Below are 24,971 nucleotides of genomic sequence, written 5' to 3' on the forward strand. Positions count from 1 at the left end.
CTGAAAAAAATCACAAGCTTGTCCTTTCCTTCCCCTTCATTTCCACACTCAGAATACCTCAATCCACTCTATCTCAAAAGTGGCCAGCTGACCAGCAAGTCAGGATCTCCCCGCTACTCTGGGGAGCCGCATACACTGGTTCCTCCTTCTACAGCCCAGACACAACCGAATCTTGCATCTTCTGCTTCACAAAGCACTCTGTCTCATCACACAAAGCGGCCTGGAGACCTCACGTGCTCCACTTACRTTAAAGACTCACTTGATAGCTTGAAGATGCACAGAGCCACCTTGCAAAGCTGGCTTGAGGTTTCCTCAACTGACAGAAAGGTCCGGACAGGGGCCTAATTCCCCCTAGTCCCCGCCGCCTTTCTCCTTAGCACATGTCCCCTTTGGATTGCTTCCCCAACAAAAACTGAAGTTGGAGTWGGGGATCCTAACTTAAGCTGCAGTAAACAATGAACTAATAGATAATTTTCTCTTAGGAGTTACAATCTATCTCCAAAGTTTTGTCTTGTCAGCAAACTGAAGATACTTCCTATCCTTTCACTTTAACAGGTCTCCCATCCTGTAATAAAAGCACTATTCAATTACAGAGCCTGAAACTAGACAAAAATCCAATCAGAACCGTGCTTTTCAGTCTCGGAGCTGAAAAGGCACCAACTCCAGCTTACTGGAGGGATCYCAACAAGGGCCCATGCTCCCACAGGCCTGGGTCACCCCCCCACCAGTTTGATTTCACTGCCATGTTYCATGAACCATCAGCATGTACCATCACGGACAAAAACCCTCATCGAGCATGGGATTTCGGCATTTGTTTGGAAGCTGCTGGCTACCTGAACATCCTTGGCAGGAACATAAAGACTTCTGTGCCACAAGAAGGAACAAAACTATTCCGTAGCCAAAGCACATTTCCAGAAGTCCTTCCTACCCCAAAAATACACGATATGCCTCAGGAGAGCCATCATTCAGCTCGCTTCACTCCCTGTGACTGGGTGTTGTGCAGAAGGGAATGGATCACCCTGTACAGCACCAGAAACACCGTCTGCATGACCATCGTTCTTTGTGTGCATACAAGCTGGGCAAGAGAAAAGGCAGTAGGAAGGATGCGTGCAGAATCTCTCTCCAATAAAACCTCTCTCAACCTAGAATATTTCTGGAATTTAAAGTGAACTCAAAGATCCTGTTAACAAATGCTTTGCTTCTGTCTGCTCTGTACCTGTCATACCTGGTGGGGGAGTGGGTAGAAACCAAAAATATGTATTTTTGAGCTGTAAGTTTACCTGTTATATATTTTGGGTTTATACAAGTGCAGGAAGCTCAACCGCATTCCAAAGCTACCCAAGACAACTAAAAACTAATGAAATACTATCAAAGTCTAGCAATACAAGCTGGTGTCCCTTTGACCATGTAAAGCTTTCCACACCACTGCCATAGCTCTTATATCTTACTCTCCTAAGCACTGATGAAGTTTTAGTTTAAAAGGGGAAGGTAACTTTCTCCTGGCATAAGGAATGGGGGAGGCTTAGAAGGAAAACCACCACCATAGCAGCATGARTCTGCACAGCGCACCTCCTCCGTGCCTTCGTGAAAGCTTCAGGTTCACAGCCTTGCCTCTTCCCTTATATACCCTTCAAAACAGGATAAAGATCGGTGACCAGAAGGAACAAAGAACTTTAATTATGGAACAAAATCTCTGGTTTCGCCCCTCAAATATGTCTGTGGAAATTCAGTCTCTGATCTGAGCAATGTTCACACGTGAGCAACTACAAACTAGACACTTCTTGTGTTCTCCGTCAAGCTCTTCTGGGGATGAATCTAAGATTCTGTTTACAAAACTAAGGATGTGTAAAAATGTTCAAGTCCTATTACATGTCACTTACTTCCTTTATTTTAAATATTGTTTGTAGAGTAAGTAGTAAGACTTTTACTACTTCAAGGGAAAAATATCAGCCCAGTAAAACAAATATTAGTAAGGCAACACTATTAAGGCTTTAGTCTCTGCTAGATGGAGTCCATATTCCCTTCCCTTATGAGGAGTTTAAGCTCCTCTCAGGCATCAGTACTGACAATTACAAACCTAAGATGGGGACTAGAACATGCACAAGAGATTTGTACAGTTTCTTTGCTCAAAAAAGAAGCTGAAAAGCTCATTCTTCCAGGCTGGCTTTAGACAAACTGGTAGAAGCTGCTGGCTCTAGCTGCACTGCAGGAAAAAGAGCATTTGGAAAGGAGGCTGGCAGGAGGAGGGGCTCAGTGTCACACAAGAAATTTTACTCTGATTGCAAAAATAAGCTGCTGTTCTAATCCACCCCAGTAAATCTAGGTGAGTTTGGCCGTTTGGCATAAAGCAGGTACAAAATAAAAAGGAAGGAAGATAGACGGAAGTGATGCTGGCTTTACTACATTCCTGCAACGGGAGCCCTTGCAAAACAGCCAGCACTGCTACTGCAGCAGCCATTGATTTTTCAGAGGTCGATACTCCACTCCCACAGATCTGCTCGGCAGGAGCTTTAATCACATCTACTGCTCCTACTCCGTGCCACCCCTCCTTTTCTTCCCCTCCAAATAAAATTAAAAAAGAAAAGGGGCCTTTCCTCCCCCTCCAAACACTGTGCAGACTAACAATTTTCATATTCTTGCTCTGCCTTTGGAGCRGAGAGATGCAAAAGCTGTAGTTGCAGCATGAAGTATAAAAGAAATAACATGATTCATCCACAGAGCAAGATGTCGCCAAAGGGAAACCCACCGCGAGGAAGGCCGGCATTCCCACCCCGGGCGCCCTGGGTACTCAGCTCTTCTGCAGGACCCTGGGAAATACAGCAGCAAAACTCTCCAGAAAGCAGTTTCCTTTTAACCCTTCGAGAGCTGGTTYAACTTCTGAAAGTATTTCCAGGTTTATCTGAGCATTAATACAACACAGAAAGTATTCAAAGTAACAGTGGGAATGCTTACGTTTTGCTTGCTAGCCTAGGAACACTTTGGCTGATGTTAAAGCCGGTCCAGCCATCTAGCAGCAGCAGCAAAAAACAAAAGGATAAAAACTCAAGTTTCAATAGTAACACTGATCCCTTAAAGTTGCAGGAAAGAAGTACGCATGACCTCAAGCACAATGAGCCACATTATCTCAACAGCAGTGAAGGATGTTCTCAGCAACGGTGATTTTTTGGAAGGTGTTTGGGGTGGGTGAGGGTGAGACCTACATACTGACCACATCAATCAGAAAGGCTGGTCCGACACCCAGTCTTCAGAAGGAAAGTGCAAGTGAGAAACTAATATGGGTCTCAGATGACAGACCACAATCTGTTTATTTAAAGAGCTTTTGGGTTTTTTCCCCAGAGGTTTTTGTTTCTTAAGTGTTCTTCTACTGCAGTCTAAAGACAAACCCCAGATCACATGCAAAGCTAAATCGCAGCAGAGGTAGGAAGCTCCCCTCTTCTTGCCAGCCATAAGGATATTCCAATTCCGCAGCAGTGCTTCCTCTGCAAGGCACTTTCCAATCTCTGATGTGTTCAATTTAGACTCCAAAGCATTTAGTCATCTCAGCATGTGATTATGCCACCATGCCAACCACATGAGTTTGGGTGGGCAAAGAAATGCAGCAAAGGCAGGAGTTTAAAATAGTTAACAAAAAAAAAMCAAATGTTAAAGGCACCTGTTAAAGCCAGTACTTTGGATTTTAAGACAACTCAGCTTTTGGTGTTACCAGCCCCTTTAGAAACAATTAAGAGAAAAATAGTAACGAAGCATAAGAAAGAGATTTTAGGAGAGAATAAGCTTTCTAAAGGCAGCAGATACCTGCAAGCTTGATGAACCTGGCAGCTCCCTCGCAAGAACGGGCTGCCAAGGAGCTGGTTGAAAGCTGGTAGCCCCGTTCCGAAAGCCACCGTACCTGCAGGCAGGCAGCAACGGAGYGGCAGGAGCCCTGGCTGCCGAGCCCTCGCGTGTGGCTAGCTGGGGCTCTCTAGAGAAGCCGCTTTCCTGCACGCATCTGTCCTACACAACATACCCGGTGTTCAGGTACAGCTGCCCTGGATGGGGCCAAGAAGCTGAGGATACATTTAAAAAGTCAATGAGATTCTCCTCTTGCTGTAGCTTGGAGCAGCAAGCATGCATAAGGAGAGGTAAGCGAAGTTTCTATTTTTCCAGTTAAGAATCAATTAAAATAATAATAATTRCACAACTCCTCCTCCAATTACCTCTCAGGACTCACTTGAAACCCCAGTGCAAACCTCGTACCCACATGGACGCGGCAGCAGCCCACGGAGGCAGCGCTCGCCGCTGCAGAAGGCCTGCGCAGCCGGCCCCGGCCCGGGGCCGTGCCCAGCACCCGCGAGCGCCGCACGCGCCTCCGAGACCAGTCGATCCAGAACGCCAAAACGGCGCGAGAGGCAAAACGACTCCTGCAGATCGAGAGCTYGGGCACGCGGCGTTTGAAACGCCAAACGCCAGCTAAGTTAGCCCCCGTCCCTTCTCCCTCGGGCCGCCGCGCACAGCAGACGCGGGCCGAGCCGGCGCTGCCGGGGGCTCCGGCGGGGTTCGGTCGGACGGAAAAGGCAGAGGGGCGACGTCAGTGCTTGCAGCGGGGCCCCGGCGGCTCCCGCGCATTGCGGCGGGTCTCCCGCGTCACCAACTCAGCAACCAAAAGGAAGCGAAAACTCGATTTCCCTGCCTGGCAGCRCCAAGCTGCTCGAGAGAGTCGTCGCCCCGCACGGCGCGCGCCTTCCCCGCCGCGGTGGAACTAACAGCGACGTATTTCCAGGCGGCATCGGTTCAGCGTGACCGAGCCCAGACTATTGTCCGGGATCCAAGATCACAACCGCTCGGCCTGCAGCGATTTCCGGATTCGGCACCGGCCCGCCTGGCCGCTCGAGCGGGGCCTCAAGCCGGGCGGTTCAGCGGGCAAGGCCAGCGCCCGGCTTGAGGCCCGCCGGCCCCGCGGCCGCGTTTCGGTCGAGCGTGCCGCCGAAATCGCTCCTGAGCCGACCGAGGGCTCTGGCGAGGCGGGGGGGGGAGGAAAAAAATCGGTGTAACGAGGCGAGGCAGGAAGCGGAGCCGCGCGGCTCGCGCCCGGAATAGAAACAGGAAACGCGCCCTGCATCGAGCACAGCGCAGCCGGCGGCAGCGGGCGCCCGGCGCCGCACGGCACTGCCGCTCATTGGCTGCGCCGAGGCCTCGGCTCGGCTCGGCACGGCTCGGCACGGAACGGCACGGCCGCGCCGCTGCGCCCCGGGGGTGGGGAATTTCCTCCCCGCGCACCGGCTCAGATCGGCTTAGCGCGCCAAGCCCGGAGGAAGGGGTGGGAGGAAAGGAATTGCCACATGGACAAATAGCGGAGCAAACCCCGAGGAGAGGGTCAGGCGMACGCACGGCCCCCGAGCGCGGCGCCGGGCAGCTCTGCCGGCGGCACGCAGCGCTCCGCGGAGGCTGTTGGCAAAATCAGAAACAAAACACCAAAAAGAGTAAGAAAAAAAAGCAYGGCCTTCCCCAACACCACATAAAAATAATTATTATAGTCACATACACTTAGAGTTATGCCACGGTCAGGGAAAAAARCATTTTTGACTCTTAATAGCACCGTAACTTGGATAGAGACCTTTCAGCATAAAGTGGGTTGCTCCCATCTCTGAAATACCAGTGTCCGAGGTATCGTGCACCTTGGGGTGCTACCTCCGGGTGATACCGCCTTTATGTGTGCATCGCTGCGGTGCCCAGGCGCCACGGCACACAACTGAACTGCTTTGAAACGCACACATCACTAATTCCGCTCTTAAGGCAAGCAAAAAGACAAGCTCAAAAGGCCAAACACAAACCAAGCAGAAGCAGGAGGCCACGTCTAGAAAGAGACCAAAGTGACACCCAGATTCTACTAAAAAAGTTTGCTTTCCCTTCCCTCCAAAAGGGATCACCAAGAGGACCGATACCGAGCAAAAAGATTTTTTTAAAAAAAAATATTCATTTCCTGGGCTGCACCTCTCTCCATCCACAGCAGCTTTGAGACAGTTTTTAGCTGCACTTCAGCCTGTTGCATTGATTATTTCCAGGTCAGAGGATGCAGCTGACAAAGCTCAACTTTATTCCACTTCAAGGATCTGCAGAGTACCAGCTGAAGTGACGATCTGGTAGGAGTGACAAATCGAACTAGTGCTTTCCTGAGAACCTCTGAAGTACCCAAACCCAAAAACTGCTTAAGGAAGGAAAAAGTAATTAAACAAATCAACCTCCCAAAACTGCTGGGGAGAGGGAGTGTATGCACAGAAGGGCTCCTTCCACCCAAGCAAAAAAAACAGTAGCCTCATTCTTCTCCACTTCCAAGCCCCAAATTTTGTCAAAACCATCCTGCAAGGATCTGAGACTAGGATGCACGTTCAGAAGTTAAATGCAGATCAGAAAACTGTTTTTAATCATATTCCTGTCTACCATTGACAAGTAAAACACTCTTCAGACCAGAAATCAGTGATGAATGAACAAGCAAAGCACAACTGAACAGAAATAAAACAGTTCTGTAATGGTGCAAAGTATTGAGATTGAAATGATTCCCCTTTCCTATCAAGATGAAACTACATCACTCAGGAAAGATACAGGGTTTCTCCCTCAGTGAACACGGTACCCTAGCCAAAAAATAATTAAAAAGAATAAACAAATAAGCCAGGAAGGACATGGCTTCTGGGATGGAGATTCTGAAAAAACTTTAACGAGCTGCCTCATTTCGCATCATTATGCATTTAGTGCAACAAAAACTCAAATGCATCCTTGCCATATTTCAGCACCTCCAAAACCCCGCTGGTATCTCTCCTTCTGGTTTGACTGTAAGTCTCACCCCATGGATGACCTTTCCCATTAAAGCACTGCTGAAAACAGTGCCTCTCACAAAAGTTTCAGTTTCAACAGACAGAAAAACTTTACTGAAGAAATCCCAGAACATCCAGTGAAAAGCACATATAGCCAATAAATACTGGTATCAGATCGGTATTGCTTTATAAACAGCTTTCAGGGCTGCTCAGGAAGTTCTGACACCRCAGTTATCAACTTCTGTGCTTGGAAAATTATAAACAGCTCAGGATGGCAACCACTCTCGCCATGCTCTACTCCACATCCACGCTTCAGAGATGTAGGAACTTGTACTCGACTTCTTCAAGGCAACCCAAAAGACAAAGACTGAGGCAACGTGACGACCTGCTGGACGTTCCCAAATGAGGTAAAAAAAATTCCTCCCAGCCCAGGACTCCACTGATCTTTGCAACAGAACTGATTTCCAATCCAAGCATAACTGGATGTCCTAAAACACCCTATTTGCTTCTCTCTACTTGCTACCAGCACCTTTCAAGTCTAAGCAAAAAGTAATTAATAGCTGGAAATATTTGATTCCTACATACTCAGAATTCAAGTCTCAAAAGCTAGAGACTCCAAATAAACTGGATACAACTTGCCAGGAAGAATCCTTTGCTGAAGAGATGAGACTTGGGATTCTCCTGGGAGAAAGAGATTTATACCAAGGATTACTACTCAGCTATTACACCCAGGCACAAAAGACTACACTTCACTTCTCCCATACACAATAACAATCTTAGTTTAGCTGCAATCCTGACAGCAACTCCCTAGAGAAGCAGGGAATTCTTCAGAGAAATTCCTCACCCAGCAAACTACATATAGGAAGAGTGCCAGCCAGGACATTTGTGCAGATGCATTACTCTTTAAAAGGCATCAGCAAATTCAAGTTAGTGCCAGCACTCTCCCCCAATACTGTAAGTATAAACTTCAGAAAGGAAACGACAAACCAGTATACATTTAAGCTAGAATAGCCTAGTAACACAAGCAGGAAYGGAAGACCAGACATTTTGCTGCTTACAGATGAGCACATACAGCATTAGAGAAATCAGTAATTTGACTCTTCTGCTGTTAAAAAGTCTGCATACGGGAATACTGTCAGGAAAAAGTTTAGTTAGGGACACAAAAACCATTACTGGAGAGCGAACTTAAAGACCCCCACCCAGAAAGATCGACATTTCTCAGATAGATCCTAACAAAGCCAACAAGAGCCGTTAGGTTATTCAACTCCTATCAGTATTACCATACTCACACTTACATCTCTTGGAGATTACCATCTCCTGAAATGGCGATAGGATCTGCTGAAAAAATAATTCTCCCATTATTGCTGAAAATTCCAAAACTAATACTGAAGCACAACATCAAACATGTAACAGCCAAAKACTACTGTGAATGCTTTAGGTATATAAATCTAACACTTCCTAAGTTAAGGACTAAAAGCTGAAATTCCCTATTCCTACTAGAGTTGATCTATGCTTAATTAAAGATGATGCATGGTATGATTTGCCCAGATTCCAAGATACCCAGTGAGCTATCCCACAGTGCCTGCTAAGCCTTGGAAAAGGACTCAGAACTCAACCAAAAAATTAAAAGCCCACTAACTATGCTTCTGTAAATCATATATATGGCAAAACAAGAGATTCAGGAATTCTCCTGAGGAGGATAAAACTTTCTAAAACAGATAGACTGTGCAATATAAGCAGGATTAAAAGAAACCAGTAACACCCTTCCATGAAGCACTTCTGCTTCTAAGCAGTCCCCGTCCAAACYAGGAGACGGATCACTGACACAAGAGGGTGGCTGCCACAGGGGTCCTCTCTCTAAACCATTCCACAGCATCACTGCCTGATGCACTTCTCACTTTATGGCCAGGGGTGCTAATCTTGTGCTATGCACCTGTGGGACAAAGAGATCTGCAACACATACGAGAATAAGGGTGCTGGGGGATGCCTCCTTTTTTTTAAAAAAAAAAAAAAAAAAAAAAAAAAAAAAAAAAAAAAAAAGTTTTTCTTTACCTAGGAAGAGAAGGCCCAAAAGGACAACCAGCATGGGTAAGCTAAAGATTCACTGATTTCTTAAATGCAAATCATTTGGTGATAGAGTCAGAAAGTCAAGACGACTATAAACGTTAGTTTAAAACGCAAAACAAGCCTTAAAGCCAGTCAATTCCAAAAGCTAAACTAATTTCTTTGTGCTCTGGATTTCTGTCTAGAAAACTTCCCAGGAACCCAATTAGAAACTGAGGGACACGTTAACATCTAAAACGCTTAAACAGGATCGAATTCCYTCCTTTTTAGGTTCTCCCACTCTTACAGGGGAGACGGGTATCTTCTCTTAAGCTATTTGGAAAAAGCAAAACTTGAAAAGGGCGAAACGCATCTAAGCACAAGGTATAAAAGAACCTCCCCACTTGGTGCTGAGACGAAGCCACTTCTGCTAAGCAGAGCGACTAATTCCTATAATCTGAGTCAGAGGGCGCTGATTGGTAGGATTCRTGAAGGCAGTATCAACAATGCTACTAAACAGGACTTCCCACCGTTCAGAGCTACAGCAATTTCTTCAATTACTTCAGTGGCTTCACTTTTCCTACATTCTTTGCCAGAAGATGGGTCACATGGAAGAACTTGTGGAGAGGCAGAGTGGAGAGAAACATGCTATTTAAAAGGATTTTCCCCCAGGCCTCAGAACAAATTAAATCTTTGTAATCAGGGTCCAAAAGGAGAAAAAAAAAAAAAAAAAAAAGAAAGAAAGAAAGAAAGAAAAAAAGACAATCCACACCTACTCCCATTAGGGGGTGGGTCAAACTAGAATTGCTTTATATTTTGGGTGACAATCTGTACCCACAATCTAAAGGAATTATTTCAAGGGGCTCATAACAGACCTGTTACCACTCCTGAAGACAAAAACAACTCCACTATATATGCAGTTCACTCTCCTTTGATCAATCCAACTGCTGCTTAGGAAGAGATTTAGCCAGTGGCTAAACAAAAAAAGAACTCACTCACTTCCTACTAGGTACAAGTGACAATAACCAGAAGAATCAGAAATTCAGCAACTTAGATTGTTCTTCCAAGTCAGAAGCACAGACCGATTTGGGCAAGCTAACTTTTACTTTTAATCCTTCTCCTCAATTTTCTTGATGAAGTTTTAACCTGAACTTTAACTATCCCAGTCCAAAAACTCTGGAAAACTAGGTACTAATCTGACACCCAACCATTCACTGCACATAGCCAGAAAGTAGATTTAGAACTCAAAAGGGAAAAGAAAATCTGCATCTGCAGGAGAAGGAACTATCTGTGCCTGATCGTCCTCACTCCAGGTACTAATCAACTTGTCTTTTTCACCAACCGTTCAGTCCAATTGGACCAAAGAAGCTTAAATCGGCAGTATAAGGATCCACTGACACAGAAAGGCAACAGCTCTACCAGGCTGCTAACCTAAATGACCCAAATAGTGAGCTAAATGAGCAATAAAATAAAATAAAAATGAGACACCTTCCCCTGAAGGTCAGAGCCTACTCTAGCAGCAATCAGGTACTTCAGACACTGCAAACAGAAAGCTCAAGAAATCTTTCAGCTAGAACATACAGACTAGAGTTCTTAGGGTTAAACTTTACTCTCAGATCCATTACTTTTGTAAATTACATTTAATCTCCAGTGGGAAGCCAGAAGCTAATGACTTAGTAAAGAGCACAGGCAGCCTCCATCATTCCCATTTCCATGTGGAATACTACCAGTGCTAATTTATCCTGCTGTGCTTCTGATTGCCCTCGCCCCATTCACTTCTAGATCAGCTCACCACTCACCGGCAGGCTAGAAGGTCTGGACTGAAGATTCAAGTTCATATCTTCTTGCCCTTTACTGGAAGCCAGGGAGGGAGCAGATGATGCCTGGGACCCAAACGAGTCTTGAGATAACTCCTGAAAAATCAAGCAACAACAAAAAAGAAAAAAAAAAAAAAGAATAAAATAAATGCTCTGCTGGAACTGGTCTGGTATATTCTCACATTATGGAAGAGTTATGTACCCTTGGTGACATTTGCCCAAAACAGGAAACAAGACAGTAAAGAGTTCAAGTCAGAACGCCTACTGCTCTGCAGGAGGACAAATGCTGTCCGACTGCTATAGAGACTGTCAGGACTGGAAGACTAAAATACGACGAAACAGCAATTCTCTGGCTTTCCCTTATTACAGAACCAGAAGAACAGAGACTGTCTTGGGAGACTGCCCACTTAGCTTCTTGGTCTTCTGACATCTTACAATAGCAGTAAAGTACTTCATTACATAAACAATGCAAGGCAATTAAAAAGAAAAATCTTCCAACTTTTGGGAAGCTACCTTTGATGTGATGCAATGTTTGCSGAAAAGCTTCTACTTAGCTTTTTGTATAACTATTACTAAGCCTTGCTGAAAATAAATACAATAAAACAACCCACACTGCTTCATGATCTTATCTTCCATTCCTCAGGTATGCTGCTTTATTTCTCCTCCCTAAAGTCAGGTTTTACATTTAAGAGCAAACCCTCCCATCATCATCGCTGCGTCACTCCGCAAACTAACTGTCTCTTTTTGGCTCCAGCTCCATTTTTGCTGCCATCTGYAAACGTATGTGGAAAGACTCCACCCAAGCAGCAAGGAACTCAAGGAGCTTTCCCATGCTCATTTCCTCTGTGCGATCAATACACCTCCTGAAGTCCTGGGCTGAGACACAAAAGCACCAGGAAATAGTTTTTTTTGAAGACTCAGAAGTGCTCTGCTATTGTGCTGAACTGAGTAGTTCTGTAGACCACCTGGAGATATTCCAGACCACAGTTTGAAAACCATTCCAGTATGAAATCCTTTAGCATGCTATTGTCCATCACCAGCATTTACACAGCACTAGCCTTCAAATCTGCAGTATTAACGCAGCTCAGCCTGTTACCGCCAAATAGCTAAGAGATACAGATCTAGACACAACAGAGAAGGCAGCACATTTATTATCGTAATCATTGCAGTCAGCACGCTGACGTGCAGTCTAAYCAACTCAAACAGGTGAAGAAAAGGAAATGCCCAAGTTTCTTAAAACCACTTACCCAAGGAAACAAAACAGGAGACAGCCTACCTGAGGAGGGGGGAAGCGCTGCTGGGAGTACGCAGACTGCTGCTGCTGCGGCTGCGATGGAGGGTATGAAGATGACTGCTGAGAAAGAGCCGAGGAAGCCGTCTGCGGGGTTTGTTGCTGCTGCTGGTAGGGCGACTGCGACTGCTGCTGGGAGTAGGGAGGCTGACTCTGTTGATGTTGCTGGGCTGTGGATTGCTGTTGAGGATATGGAGTTGGGGACTGTTGATGGGACGGCTGGGATTGCTGCTGTGAATAGGCAGGCTGGGATGTCTGCAGCTGTGGAGGTTGAGACTGAGGCTGTTGCTGCTGCTGATAAGAAGGCTGAGAGTGAGGGGTCTGGGATGGAGGCTGCTGGGAGTACGGAGGCTGCTGCTGCTGGGGATGAGGGCTTTGCTGGTTGTAATATGGAGTCTGGCTTTGCTGCCCATATGCACTGGGGCCCTGCTGTCCATAAGGAGGAATCTACAGAAGAAGAGGGTAGAATTCTATCAGTTAAAAAGGCATTTTACAAACACACGGAAAACGAGATTATGCTCAAGAAGAAACAATTCAGGRACCTGTGAAGAGCAGTTAACTGGAAGATACTGAAAATGCCACTGCATGAGGAAACCTCCCAGACAACAACAGAAGTCACTTGTGTATGACATTTTCCTTAGCRGTAACAAATCATCACTAAGTTCTTAGGGATCCCTATTTGACATCCTTCAACAATAGCAACATCAAAAGGAATGTAGGCTTGCTCCAAAAAAAGGCAGCCTTTTTAATCCTGCAAAAGTCCTGCAGGAGCCACTTCCATCAAGCAGTGAGCCAATACYGACCTGGAAGTCATTTTCACTCTAAGGAACATCTGTGACTTTAACWGAACATACTAGAGAGTGGATGTTAGTCCACTAGATCTTTATTTTCCCTTGTTTATGATTCATTGCTCTGCTGTTGTCTCTCTTGGAAGCAAGGATTTCACAGGTCCCCATATCACACCTGGATCCAGATGTGACGCAACACGTAGCCTAAAGAAACACCCTTCTACCCAAGTAATCGTTTCTGACCTGGTTGAAGGTGGTCCCTTCAGAACACACAGTATTTTGGTGCTCTTCTGCTTGGCCCTGCTGTGAGGGGAGACAGAGACTACAGAGTSAAGAAGCTTGGGTGCTCTACCTGCTGTGCATATGAGATGCTGCCCATTGTACTCTGCGTCCTGCTTTGCATTCCCATGGGATATCTCTGGGGAGTCTGTGGCCCATACGGCTGTCCTGGATAGCCATGTCCTTGCTGCGGCCCCGCCTGAGGCCCCTGCTGTTGCGTGTATGGGTTGTTTCCTCCATACGGCTGAGGCCTCATCTTCCCCATCTGATCCATCGGGCTTGAAGGCTGCAAAGCAAGTTGTGACACATGACGTACATCCAGCTACGTACAGGAATTGTCCGCAACTTCCAAAMCACCCCAGGAGAAAACTTCAACAGGAGGCGCAGAGAATGAGAAGCTAGTTTGTCTCTTTGAGCGGTAAAATCCATGGTTACATTYTGGAGTATAGCACCACTCCTGCTGCCCTTGCTAATCCATAGATATTGCACAAAGAACAAACCCAGTGCAAATAATTCATTTTAYGCTAATATCAGCCCTGTGGCCTGAGACAGAAAATTAGAGGGCGGATCATTAAGAAAGATAAATAAATTATCAGTAGAAGTGACTTTTCTCCATAGCAGGGAGTAGTTCAAAGTCCAAATATTCCACAACATGGCAAGTTTAGGCTGAAAATTTAAATATTCACAAGACACATTGTTTCTTGCACACAAAACACTACGGGCAGTTAATTTACACTTACACATTTTGAATGCATACAGACGTACTAACACTGGGCAGTGCTACCAATGTCCACATCAGCTGTCATGGTAAGACTGCCTTTCCATTTTGCCCATTTTTTACGTGCATTTTGTGCCTGTTGCCTTTTGTAGAACAAAGGTTTCTAAAATGAATTTACTTCAATGCATGAAAAAAAGTTACCCATCCTTGAAAGTCAAGTCCCTGAGTTTTAGAGCACACATCATGAGACAAAGTGAACAAATGCAACTTTACTAAGACTTCCTACCTCTGCTTGGAGCCAAGACAGTCAAACAAATTTCCTGAAAATACTATAAACCTCAAAGCACARTCTTTGAATGAGTCTCCTCTACTTAGGCAGTACTATTCCCGCTCTAAAGTGAGGGCTAAAGCAAGGACTGTTATCAGGCTGTTTTAGCATAGTCACCTCAGAAGGAATCCCAGGCCCAGTCTTTAACCTCCACCATTTGGACTGAATAAGAACTATTCACTCATCTCCTGACGACCTACCTAATACCAATTAGATGTTTTCCACCAGATCATCATGACAATAGACTCCCTATTACATCATTCCCTCCTGCAACTAGCYGTAGGGTGGTATTTGCACAGATCCACCCTCTCTCGTTGAGATCAGATGCTTGAGGAGTGGCACTACAGGCCTGCACAGGCCAACATCGCACACAGCTGGAAACCCCAAAAAATCCCAGAGACTGGAGCACACTTTCAGTTACGTTTGCAGAATCTGCTCTCCCAGAAGAAAGTTCACGCAGTTTGCTACACTCCAGAAAATCCTGCCCCAACAGCCAGCACAGCTTGAAGCCCCAACACGCAGCCCCTCCAAACACTTGTTTGACCAGCTGTCTGCTGCTCCTCGCCCGCCAGGCGAGCCCAGCACCACCCTGCCAAACAGAAGCAAGCAGGGGCACAGCAGTGAGTTAGCAGCACTCTTACAGAGGCAACAGGAGCTGGGGACATGGGAAGGGGTTTCAAATAGTGGAGATGGCAGCAGAAGCAACTCAATTTTGGGTAAATGGAGGGGCCACCCACCTAGCTGAGATCAGGTTCTCTTGGACAAGTTTGCACTACAAGGGCACAAATCAATTAAGAACCAGACCCGAGTGCCCTCCTGCACTTCAGTTCAGCCCTGGGCCCCCCTGCAAACAGTATTTGCMGTCTTGCTGAAGCCGTTCACAGACCACCACGTGCACTTTACCAATTTGATGCTATCAAGGCAGATAGAGAGAGCTGTCCTGCCACGCTCATTTGTGCTTTTAGTGTACGYGGATACTAAAACAGTTCTGAAAAAGTTACACTTCATGTTTTATGTTAAAAGCTATCACAGATGCTGCTGCTGAAGAGTAACATGGATTTCAGCTGCCATAACTCAGAGAAGGAAGCATGGAAAAGCCCTAGCCCATGGTGCTCCCTAACGGCAATTTGCACATCAGCCATCACCTGCAGGCTGCAAGGGGCTCCRCAGAGGAGCTTCACTCAGGGAAATGGAAAAAAAGATCCTCAACAGCAGTAGTCTGAATCCTCCAAGCTACAGCAACTACCTCCCGAACGCGAGCATCCATGTGGAGCTGTAATACACCCTAACGGATGCAAATTGTGTTTACATCTTCCACGCAATTGTTCCTAATGCTTCCTGAGCGTTGCCTTGTGGGTATCACCCTAGATTACTGAAATCTTTTTTCCTCCCTACTTTATCTTCTTTGATACRGAAGAACAGTACCACCAGCATCATTCGACCTCTCCCCTTTTTTCTTCCCATCAAATGCAATTTTTGGTTACTGACTAAACATTTCAGCATCCTTTCCRCTTGTTACTTGCTTTCCCCTGGTTGTTACCTCACCCTCACAGCACACTATTGAGGGCAGCTTTCAAATACATTTCTGCCTGAGGATTTTTTTTTTTTTTTTTTAATATGCACACNTTTTTTTTTTTTTTTTTAATATGCACACACCACATGCTGCCTCCTCTGCACAGATTTGCTTGTCTGTGGTCACCCACAAAACTAACCATATCTTCAGGAAGGAGAGAAACAAGGTAAGATCCACTCTTGCCATGACTCCTACAGGAAGCTGTTAACAAAAAACAAAAAACAAACAAACAAAAAAAAAACTTGAAGAAACATTTGGAACCATTTATGGAGTCATGAACAAAAAAAAAAAATACTCAAAACACAAAAAAGCATATTTCCAGGATGTGACCACGTTGCCACCTTGATTGCTCAGCGTAGGAGTACGCGTGACGTACTTCCAAAAACTGCCATGTTTCCACGAGAGCCTAGCACCCAGAGGGTGCTAAAAACAAACGGGAAGAGCATCACGCTGAACTACAGCCTTTTAAATAAAATTCTGTAAACAAAAGAAAACTTAACACCAATCATTCTCCAAGTAAAGGAGCAATCTCATACACACKTTCCTGACACTTTGCAAGCCAACAGGCTAACTCACGCTCCCTGGGGCTGCCACGGACATCCAAAATACTGCAACACACAGTTTCTTCCTCGAAAATCTCCCACTACAGACACACATCTCTTTCATTGGCAGAGCTTTTGCTGCTCTAGCTGGAACAGTGTTGCTCTGGTTTAAAGAGCACACCATCCGGAAGCCTACTCCAACCTGCTATCTCAGTCCGTTTACGTAATTTAGCTACACGTGCTTCAAGAAAAGAGCAGTCAAAGCTGAAACGCGGTGAAGAGCTGATCGATCCGAGCGCTTCCAGGAAGGCTTTGGGGGGGAGCAGGGCGAGCGTCCAGCTCCTTTGTACGCCAACGTTACGCGAGACGGGAAAGCCAAGAGGAAGCGAAGTCTGTTCGCTTGCAAGAACACTTCAGGATAAATAAGGAAATACCAAACTGACTGCAAAAGGCTGGAGCTTCTTCTCCGGACTGATACATGGGAAATCCTTTCAATAGGAAACCACAGGAGTAGATTACTGTGATTACACTTCAAAAGCCAAGGCCCTGCCATAGAGAGACATAATTGAGAGAAAGTGTTGCTCCTTGATCACTAAGTCCAGACCCCCTGCTTACACCTCCTTGCATTCACAGAAATTGCTTCTATTCTCCCTTCAATCGCAGAATCTTCTGTTTCATAACACCGCTAAGTACTCAAACTTGGCAAAACATAGTTCTGTCACCAGTCTAACTTCCAAAACCAAAGGTGCTTGCTATGGCACGACCAGAGAAAACTCTGATCTTTCAATAAAACTGAAGACATTTCTAGACTGAGAACTTGTAACATCAAGCCTGGAGCAAGCTTAAATTGCTCCAAATCAATATGTGTAATGTAAAGTACGTCAGACCCCTAAAATGAAATAGCACYGTGAAAACCAGCTATTCCTCAAAAATAACACCAGAGCTTTCTGGCTGCGCGACCAGGCTGAGGCAGCCTCAAAACCATAAAATCGCCCTAAGCAGAGAAAACAAGACAACCAGCAGCCRGGACTTCTGCTTTACGAGCGAACGAGCACGGCTTTCTTAAAAGTCTAAGCGCACAACAGGATTTCACATCCCAACTTTTCTAGATTTTGTTTAGTCAAAGAAAAACRAGCAGTTTGGTTAAAGCAGAGACTTCCTTCCCAGCAGAAGGAGGAGTAAAGAGAAGAGGCAAATCCCACTTTGGGAGCAGGAGCCAAGGAGCTCAGCCCTCAGCAGCCATGGAGAGAAGYACAGCTCTGAGCTTCCCGGTTATCTTACTACATATTTGAGTTTTATTAGGCCAGAAAAAGCAATGGAAGATAAAGAAAGGGGGCGATTTACTGAATCCTCCCTCCAGTCTCAAATCAGCATCACTCAATTATTGGCAAACCTGGGTATTGGCTGCAATCAGCTTCCTCGGCCTCCCAAGAAAATAAAAAGGCCAAAAAGAAAAAAAGGAAAAAAAAAAGAGCACTGAGCTTGCACCTTGGATCTGAAATCTTTTCCCGAGCAGATTTGCTGTCCGTTTTTGGTGATAAAAAATAATAAAAAGCATTACTGGCTGTTTAACCGAGAGAAGCCCTAATTGATTCCCACAGTAATTAACCTGCATTTTACCTCGGAGAGTGGTAGTTAAGGAAGTCGGCACTGCTATTTATAACTCATCTCAAATTGAGGGCAGACTGCCTAAAATCTAACACATCCCAGCTGTACTCCTGTTTGAACTGGGGCCAAGGGAATTTTTTAAAGCAATCTTGGCAGTGAATGAATGACACCAACAGTACGAGAGCGCGTGCGGTTGTGTTGTGGTGACGTAGCCGCGGAGGTGGGATGGGGAAGAGGGGGGGGCAGCGCGCCGTAATCCCTCTCCGGAGCGCCCGCGCCGCCGCGGCCGCCGCGCGCAGGCCCCGGCCCCGTGCCGCGCGCCCGGGGCCGCCCACCGGGAACCAAACACAGGAAACGGCTTTTCCTGCGCAACGCCTTGAAGCGAGAAGCACATGGCTAATCTGCATAAAAGCAAAGCCACGCCGGGCCCTGCCAGGAAGGTTAACGCTCGTAATCGCTGGCCACGAAGCCGGCTGCCTGCGAGGACTTGGACCGGCGCCTGATAACCCAGAAAGAGCCGGGAACAGATGGGCAAGGACCCCGGCAGCAACAGCACCGGCGCACGTGACTCGCCGCGCGGCCCCGCCAGCGCAAACTATTGTCTACAAAGGCGGCCCGGCCCGGCCCGCCGCTCGCCGGCCGGCTTCGGGGCCGCCGCGGGACGGCCGAAGCCCGAGGGCCGGACGTCACCCGGGGGACAGGAGCGCTCCCCGACGCAGCCCCGCTCGCTTCCCCCGGGCTGAGCCTGGACGGGGTCGCGGCCGAATGAAGAGGAAGTAGGATTCGCTCCAACACCGCTCTCGTTCCTCGCGTTTTCAACTCCGCGTCGCCCAAGCACAAAGGCAACGAGCCTCTGCGGCTAGTTACAAAGCAGATTTGCACGTTGGCTAAAAGCATTAAGTTAGCGATGGACAACACCGRGGAAGGAGACTCATCCTCCCCAAGAACCCGTCAGCTCGGATCGCTGTATCGCATTGAACTATTTAAACAAGGCAAGAGAATAAAACCACCTGCGCTCCCAACAGCTTTCCGCGGTGTTTCGRTCAAACTCAGTAAGCTGCACAAGCAAAGTGGAAAAGCAGCAAGAGCAATACCAACTAACACACCAGCAACACCGACAGCAGCTCCCGGAAGCGAGCGGGACTCCACATCTGCAGCTTTAGCTGCCTGGTTTCCACCGCCTTTCCACCCCCTTGAGATACAGCAGCTATCCCAAGGAAGGTGTAACAGAACCACTGGCAAAAATCAAGACTCATTCACGAAAAATATTTTGTCTTGATCACAAGGCAACCAAGTACCAACAGAGCAGTAAAGTTGTTTCTAAAATGCAACACAAATCCAAGTGCAGAGGCTGCGCTGGAGAACCGCGCGCTTGCTAGTGCGTCCACGTCCTCCGGACCTACCGAGAGCCACAGCTGCAGTAAGGCATCAAATATGGGGCCTGTTCCCRAAGGTCCCAACACCAACGCTATTACCAGGCATCTGCATCACCCTGGAGATGAAGTATTTAACTCCCCATCACAAACCCCTCTCCTCAAACTAAACCTCAGTAATACTTTAAAGGGCGCTAGTAGAGCTAAGCTATCTGAAGCGCCAAGGCAACAGTGCACATCAACGAGACGGACGTGAAATTTTCACAAACTCACCAACGCCAAAGCCTGTTAGAGGCAACGGTCTCTGTGCGGAGGGCACAGAAGGAAAAGGCACTCGCTGAACAAGAGGGATCACCCTCCGCTAGCACGAGCCRCCACTGAGCCACCAACACCAGTCGGGCTGTGGCGATCCGCACTGATCCAGAACTGCCCGAAGCTGACATTTATACTTTCCTGACATTGTCTAGCTATGGCAACGCTGTGACTTCATAGTACAGATCAGAGGAACCAAGGAGACAGGAGACACAAACCTCCAGCGGGCCACGCCAGATGTTCCAGCACGTCCACCTTGCTGCAGCTCGTCCTCGTGCCTCGCACTTTACAGACACTTTTCTGACTAGTTGCAATTCTGAAACTCCACACACAAGTGCCTCAAATTCCCCCRTAACTAGTCCAAAGAGTTCAAGCTGAGAAACGAGCACAAACTAACAACAGTGAGCAACACACAGGTTGCCTTCTAGTCAGGAACACTTTCATGCGATCTATTTAAGATGTAACCAGCTGTGCTGGGGTCAGGATCGCTACCTTTTATAGCCTTCTGAAGGGTCAGCATACCAGGTCATAYTTCATTGCCTCTCTTCTTACAGTTGTCCATTTTTAAAAAGATATGGAAGAGGCTGAGGTGAAATTCAAGTTAAAATAAAAAGAAAAAAAAATCCTCTTGTAATAGATGAAGGTGTCCCCAAAAGACAAAGACTTAGAAAGCCCTGGTAGAAGTAATCACCATGCTAACGTGGATGAAGTGTCCCATTGGGATAGTTAAAACCGTCGATACGTTTTATTCAGATCATCACAGAAATGTACGCTTCCCCATTTTTTTTCCCCTCCCCTTTTTAAACTTGAGAAATCCACCAACTGCCTGCAGTCCCTCAGCCGAGCTGGGGCAACATGCAAAACCAGCACGGGTACTGCCGAGCACCCGTCACTCGCTTTTCTTGACTACCCTCCAAGGACGTACCTATCGCTTTGGGAAACAGGCAGTCCCTGGTGGACCAAGATCAGTGTCTCCGAGAGGCAGCGCTAAACTCCTGGAGGTATCAGTCCAGCGACAGCGAGCAAGGAAACGCTCTATGTCGACAACACAGAGACACAGCTCTGCTTCAAAGTTCCCTGAATGTTGTCTTCTCCCATCCTCGTGCTGCAGTAACAAAAGGGGGCAGTTGGTTTGCCTCATACTCATATGCTAAGGATACCAAAAATGGACTTTTAGAACACAGTTGAGGGTTGGTTTCAGGGTAATGAACACTCATGCTTTAGAAATCTGAGGGACAAGGCTGATTTTAGGTGAGCTACAGAAAAGTAAAACGGCCACGTGCACCCCTCCACACTAGAATTTAGATTTGAACACATAACCAGGCAGTGAAAAGCTCATCTCATTATCAATGATGTATGCAGATTAAAATAGCAGTTACCAATGTTCAAATAGCTGAGCTCTGTTTAATAGTTTCAGTTCTGCAACTACAGGGAGTTTAGTTTTTCTTCTGATTTTTCAGTAGGCCAGAGTTTGAACATACTTTCTATTCCTCTAATAATCTGCTAACACAGAGACCTCAGAATAGGCTAACAAAATCAACTTCATACACAAAAGGAGAAAAGGGACATTTTCTAAATGACTTCACTCACTTGCTTCTAACCAAGAGTTACTTGGAGCTCCCGTAGATTTAAAATCCGCCCTGTTCAATGTTGTTCCTTTCTTTGATAAACATTTATTGCCTCGGTTTCTCTTGGGAGATTTTCTGCAAATCCATGATACTAACCTTTCCGGTACCAAAAAAAAAAAAAAAAAAAAAAAAGTTTGGTTTTCTCCAAATAGCTAGACTGTTGAATTGCATCTTCCTGGTTAAACATAACACAGTAATTACCCTATTAACATTTCTCAGTAAGAAGCCAGTCCACGCATCTTGAAGGACTTTCCTAAGCACCACTCTTACTAATACTCTTCAAATTTATTAAAACTGACCAGAGTTTTGCTTACAGGATATATCATTATAGAACACTTTGTTCCTAAAAGAAGTAAACCAGGAGAAGATGATATGGTGGAGGGAAACCACAGCTTCAACTCAAACCTTTCTCAGAAATAACCCAACAGGGGTACAGTGTTCATACCTAAATATGATGGGGGCTCTTGGATTTTTTTCTGTCTTGGAGGGAGGAAGGGAGGGAAAGATGGTGCCAAGAAAGCCTCCGTTTTGACAGAGCACGTTTGTTGATCTCATCTTTCCCTCCAAGCTTGACTTTAAGCCCTCCTTAACAAATCCAACAAATCCTACTTACCAAGGCTCTAGATTTCAGGTCCTTTCTTCAGTCATTCATTCTCCTTGACATACAGCCATGCTGCTTATCACACCGCATTATTTAGGTATCTCTCAGGACCCTCGCTGTATTATTTCAACAGCTATCATATCTAAAGATGACAAGCAGCTGTTTTTCTGCAGTCTTCAGAACCTCCTTGAAGGCAGATGCATGCTTACATTAACAGGGCATTTTTCTGCACTTCTGAAAAGCTGCTCTACAAAAGGACCTGACATAATGTTTACACCATAAATACTGAGGGGGCTGCACTGGGTGACAGGGGAACTCTGCTTTGTTTTTATGCAAAGTTAGACAGGCCCAACCTTGCCCATAGCCAGATTTACACAGCTAGTATCTGCCATGCTGCCCAAGAGACACACAAGCTGTGTGCTGCTGACTTCCTCAGGGACTCCCTTCCCAGCTGCAAACTCAGGGCAAGGTGTCGAGTACACATCCTTGTTGAAACAGTGAACCGCTAAGCCCTTACCATCTGCAAATGAGGCAACAGAGTGACCAGAGGTTTCTTCTTATTCTTCCTACAACTGGTTTTGCCAGCACAACACTGATAATATGACTAAGCATCCACCTTGTTTCAAAATAAGGGGATCTAAAGCCTTCACAGGAGCTCTGAACTGCAAAGAAGGGAACAAAATAAAGACTAAGYGAGATCTCCCCAGAGTACAGCTCATTCTCACGCTACAGGAGTCTGCACAACACACGGCATCCAAGTCCGACAACTCAGCCCAGGCCGGATGATCTGGCTGGGGTGGGTTGCGTTTGCTCTCCCTCATCAGCAAAGACGTCTCTTCTTCCTCAGCAAAGAGGCACTGAAGCAGAAGCAGGATATGACAGCTACTTACACACTTATTCTGACATGGGATGAGGTTCTGACACACACTATTTGCTGAATTAGTGGCAGTCTAAATTAACAAAGGGTTATGATTCTTCTGCAACAGGTGGAAACTAGTGAAGTTTTCAGACATTTCAGAGGGAGTCAGAGTGAGGTTATGCAGTTTGCTATTTAGAGGGGCAGCGTGATCTCCAGCGCAACCAATAATTTCAACTTAGATTTACACAAGAAAAAACAGTTTCCTTTTGCTCACATAGTTAGGTAACTAGCTATTCCCTCACTCTCGAACCTCAACTCATTTTAGAAGCACACTATTCAGCCAAATCAGCCAAAAAAATCCCAAATGTTGGCACCTGTTGACACCTTCCAAAGTTGTCTTCTAAGCACCTTCCAAAAAACRGCATCTCAACTCCACGGGAAACGATCCCAAAGAAAAAGCGACAGTTGTAATGAGGTGGTGCTCCTTTTATGATGGAAAGAAACTTCCTTCCTGAATATTAAATCAGGCTTTAGGTTTAGCCAACATCCTACATCTGCTCTAATGAACTGGAAGCAAGTCAACGAAAAGGCAGTTCAGTGTCTGATTACAGCATTTTCGTTCCAGGCCTCCTTACACACTGGAAGGAACAAGCATGCTCATGTTGTACCACAGAAATGGGACCTGGCCAAGAGCAAGCTGTAAAAANAAAAAAAAAAAAAAACATGAGGAGGAAGGGTTCAGATGGAAGAGCAGAATTATTCTAAGTGTTACCACTATTTAAGTGACCCATTTTCAATCACTCAAGAGTCCAGCTGTTCCACATCGCTAGTAAGATGCAAAATACTCACACTAAGTGCTACAGAAAACCTCCAAGGGCTCTGGAAGCCCTATAAGCCCAGTCAGACAAACACAGCCTGCAGCAACCTCCAGTCACCACTATCCAGTTAATTCTCCAAAACCCCYGTTTCCTCTCAAATAAGGAACACAGATCTCAAACGTGGATGTCTTTTGATAACAAACACTGCTGATATTTAAATTGTGCTCAAAAACTTCAGGCCTAAAGGAACACCCAAGACAAGAGGACTCACTAKAGATTACTTTCCACAGCAAAGTTTGTTTCATCAATTCATTAAAAGCTCTGTGTGCACAGAAATCCAAGTGGTCCCAGCGCACWCTCAAAACTGAGGTAAGGCACCTTCAGCCCGTCCTAACTTTCTAAAAGCAATTTCTCATCATGGGCCCAGATGGCAAACCATTTATACATCATCCAAGCTCCAGAGCATTAGGACAGAAAAAAAAAAAAAAGAGTTCACACATTTTCAACTTCTCTGGCTCCAGAGTAACAAAACAGCAAAACTGCAAGCGGTTCAGAAGGAAGTCATGGGTCAGATTGCCTGTCATGCAACTTTTAGGGTGGGAAAGGAGCAGATACAGTTAAATTGCAAAACTAAGGAGATCCAGATTCTGACTGTACTACATTAGACAGTTTGTCATTTTAACCTCTGCCTTAGTTTTTCACCCATAAAACAGGAATAAATACACATTACAGGTTTCTACCCACCAGGGTCTGTCCAGAAAGCACAATCTGTATTAGAACATTTCATAATTTCRCATTTCATCGGGGTAAAGGGTGGCTGAACAGGCACGCTGGGCAAGCACATTCCCGTGACTGCTTCCCATGCCGTGTTGGGAAGGGGCCTCTCAGGGCCTCTCAGGATCAGTTCAGGTCTCCAAAACACTACAGGTCTTTAGCACTCCTAACTCTCCTGCAGTAGATAGCACTAGGATAGAGGAAGCTGCTGTCGTGCTCCTCCGTGCGAGGTATGGTTGTCAGAGGCCACCTCAGCWCAGCACAGCACAGCACACACAGCTCCATCTTGTCCAGAGAAGCTGCTTGCTTTAATAAGAGCTGCATGTTGAGGCCTGCAGTTTCTACAAGCTACATTTCAGACTTAGGCAGGCCTTCCCTCCCTTCGACACATTAATTGAGCTGATGAAAAAGCATGGATAACACAGYATAAAAGGAGATCCAAATAATCCAAGAAAGCTAAATTTTGGAAATAATCTGTACAAAAGGCATCCAAACAGCATACAAAACTCAGCAATCCACCAGCCCTCGGCCACCTTCACCTCTGAGACCCTCAGTTCTGCTACCTGCTCAGCGGTTGGTGGTGGACCTCACGGCCCGAAGGCACACCTTCTTCCCCAGCCAAGGGTGCTGCAGTGGCAATGACCTGCTAATTACTTCCAAAATATCTCAAACATACGTTGATTACAGATTAGTAGCTCATGTTCACAGCACACWCTGTATTGCACTAGGATTAGTCCTAGTGTCACCTCATTAAGAAGCACTTTAGTACTCCTTAAACACTGTCCAGCCCTCCTGTTTCCACCCTGATACTTTATAGAAGGTATCCAACAA

The 24,971-nt window shown here is 46.1% G+C and overlaps 1 protein-coding gene across 2 annotated transcripts in view; it reads right to left on the reverse strand.

Moving 5' to 3' along the window:
• ARID1A (AT-rich interaction domain 1A) overlaps positions 1 to 24,971 on the reverse strand; it is a 63,891-nt gene that overhangs the window by 26,420 nt on the left and 12,500 nt on the right. For both annotated transcript variants that reach the window (XM_085304976.1, XM_085304975.1), the window contains exons 2-4: positions 13,080 to 13,292; positions 11,925 to 12,386; positions 10,631 to 10,744 (exon numbers count right to left, since the gene is read on the reverse strand). In XM_085304976.1, the coding sequence (XP_085161102.1) occupies positions 10,631 to 10,744; positions 11,925 to 12,386; positions 13,080 to 13,292 (789 nt within the window). The remainder of the gene's footprint in view (positions 1 to 10,630; positions 10,745 to 11,924; positions 12,387 to 13,079; positions 13,293 to 24,971) is intronic.

This window comes from Rhea americana, unplaced genomic scaffold (genome assembly GCF_003343005.1).
Source record: "Rhea americana isolate MKP2758 unplaced genomic scaffold, rheAme1 scaffold_215, whole genome shotgun sequence".
Classification (NCBI taxonomy): Eukaryota; Metazoa; Chordata; class Aves; order Rheiformes; family Rheidae; genus Rhea; species Rhea americana.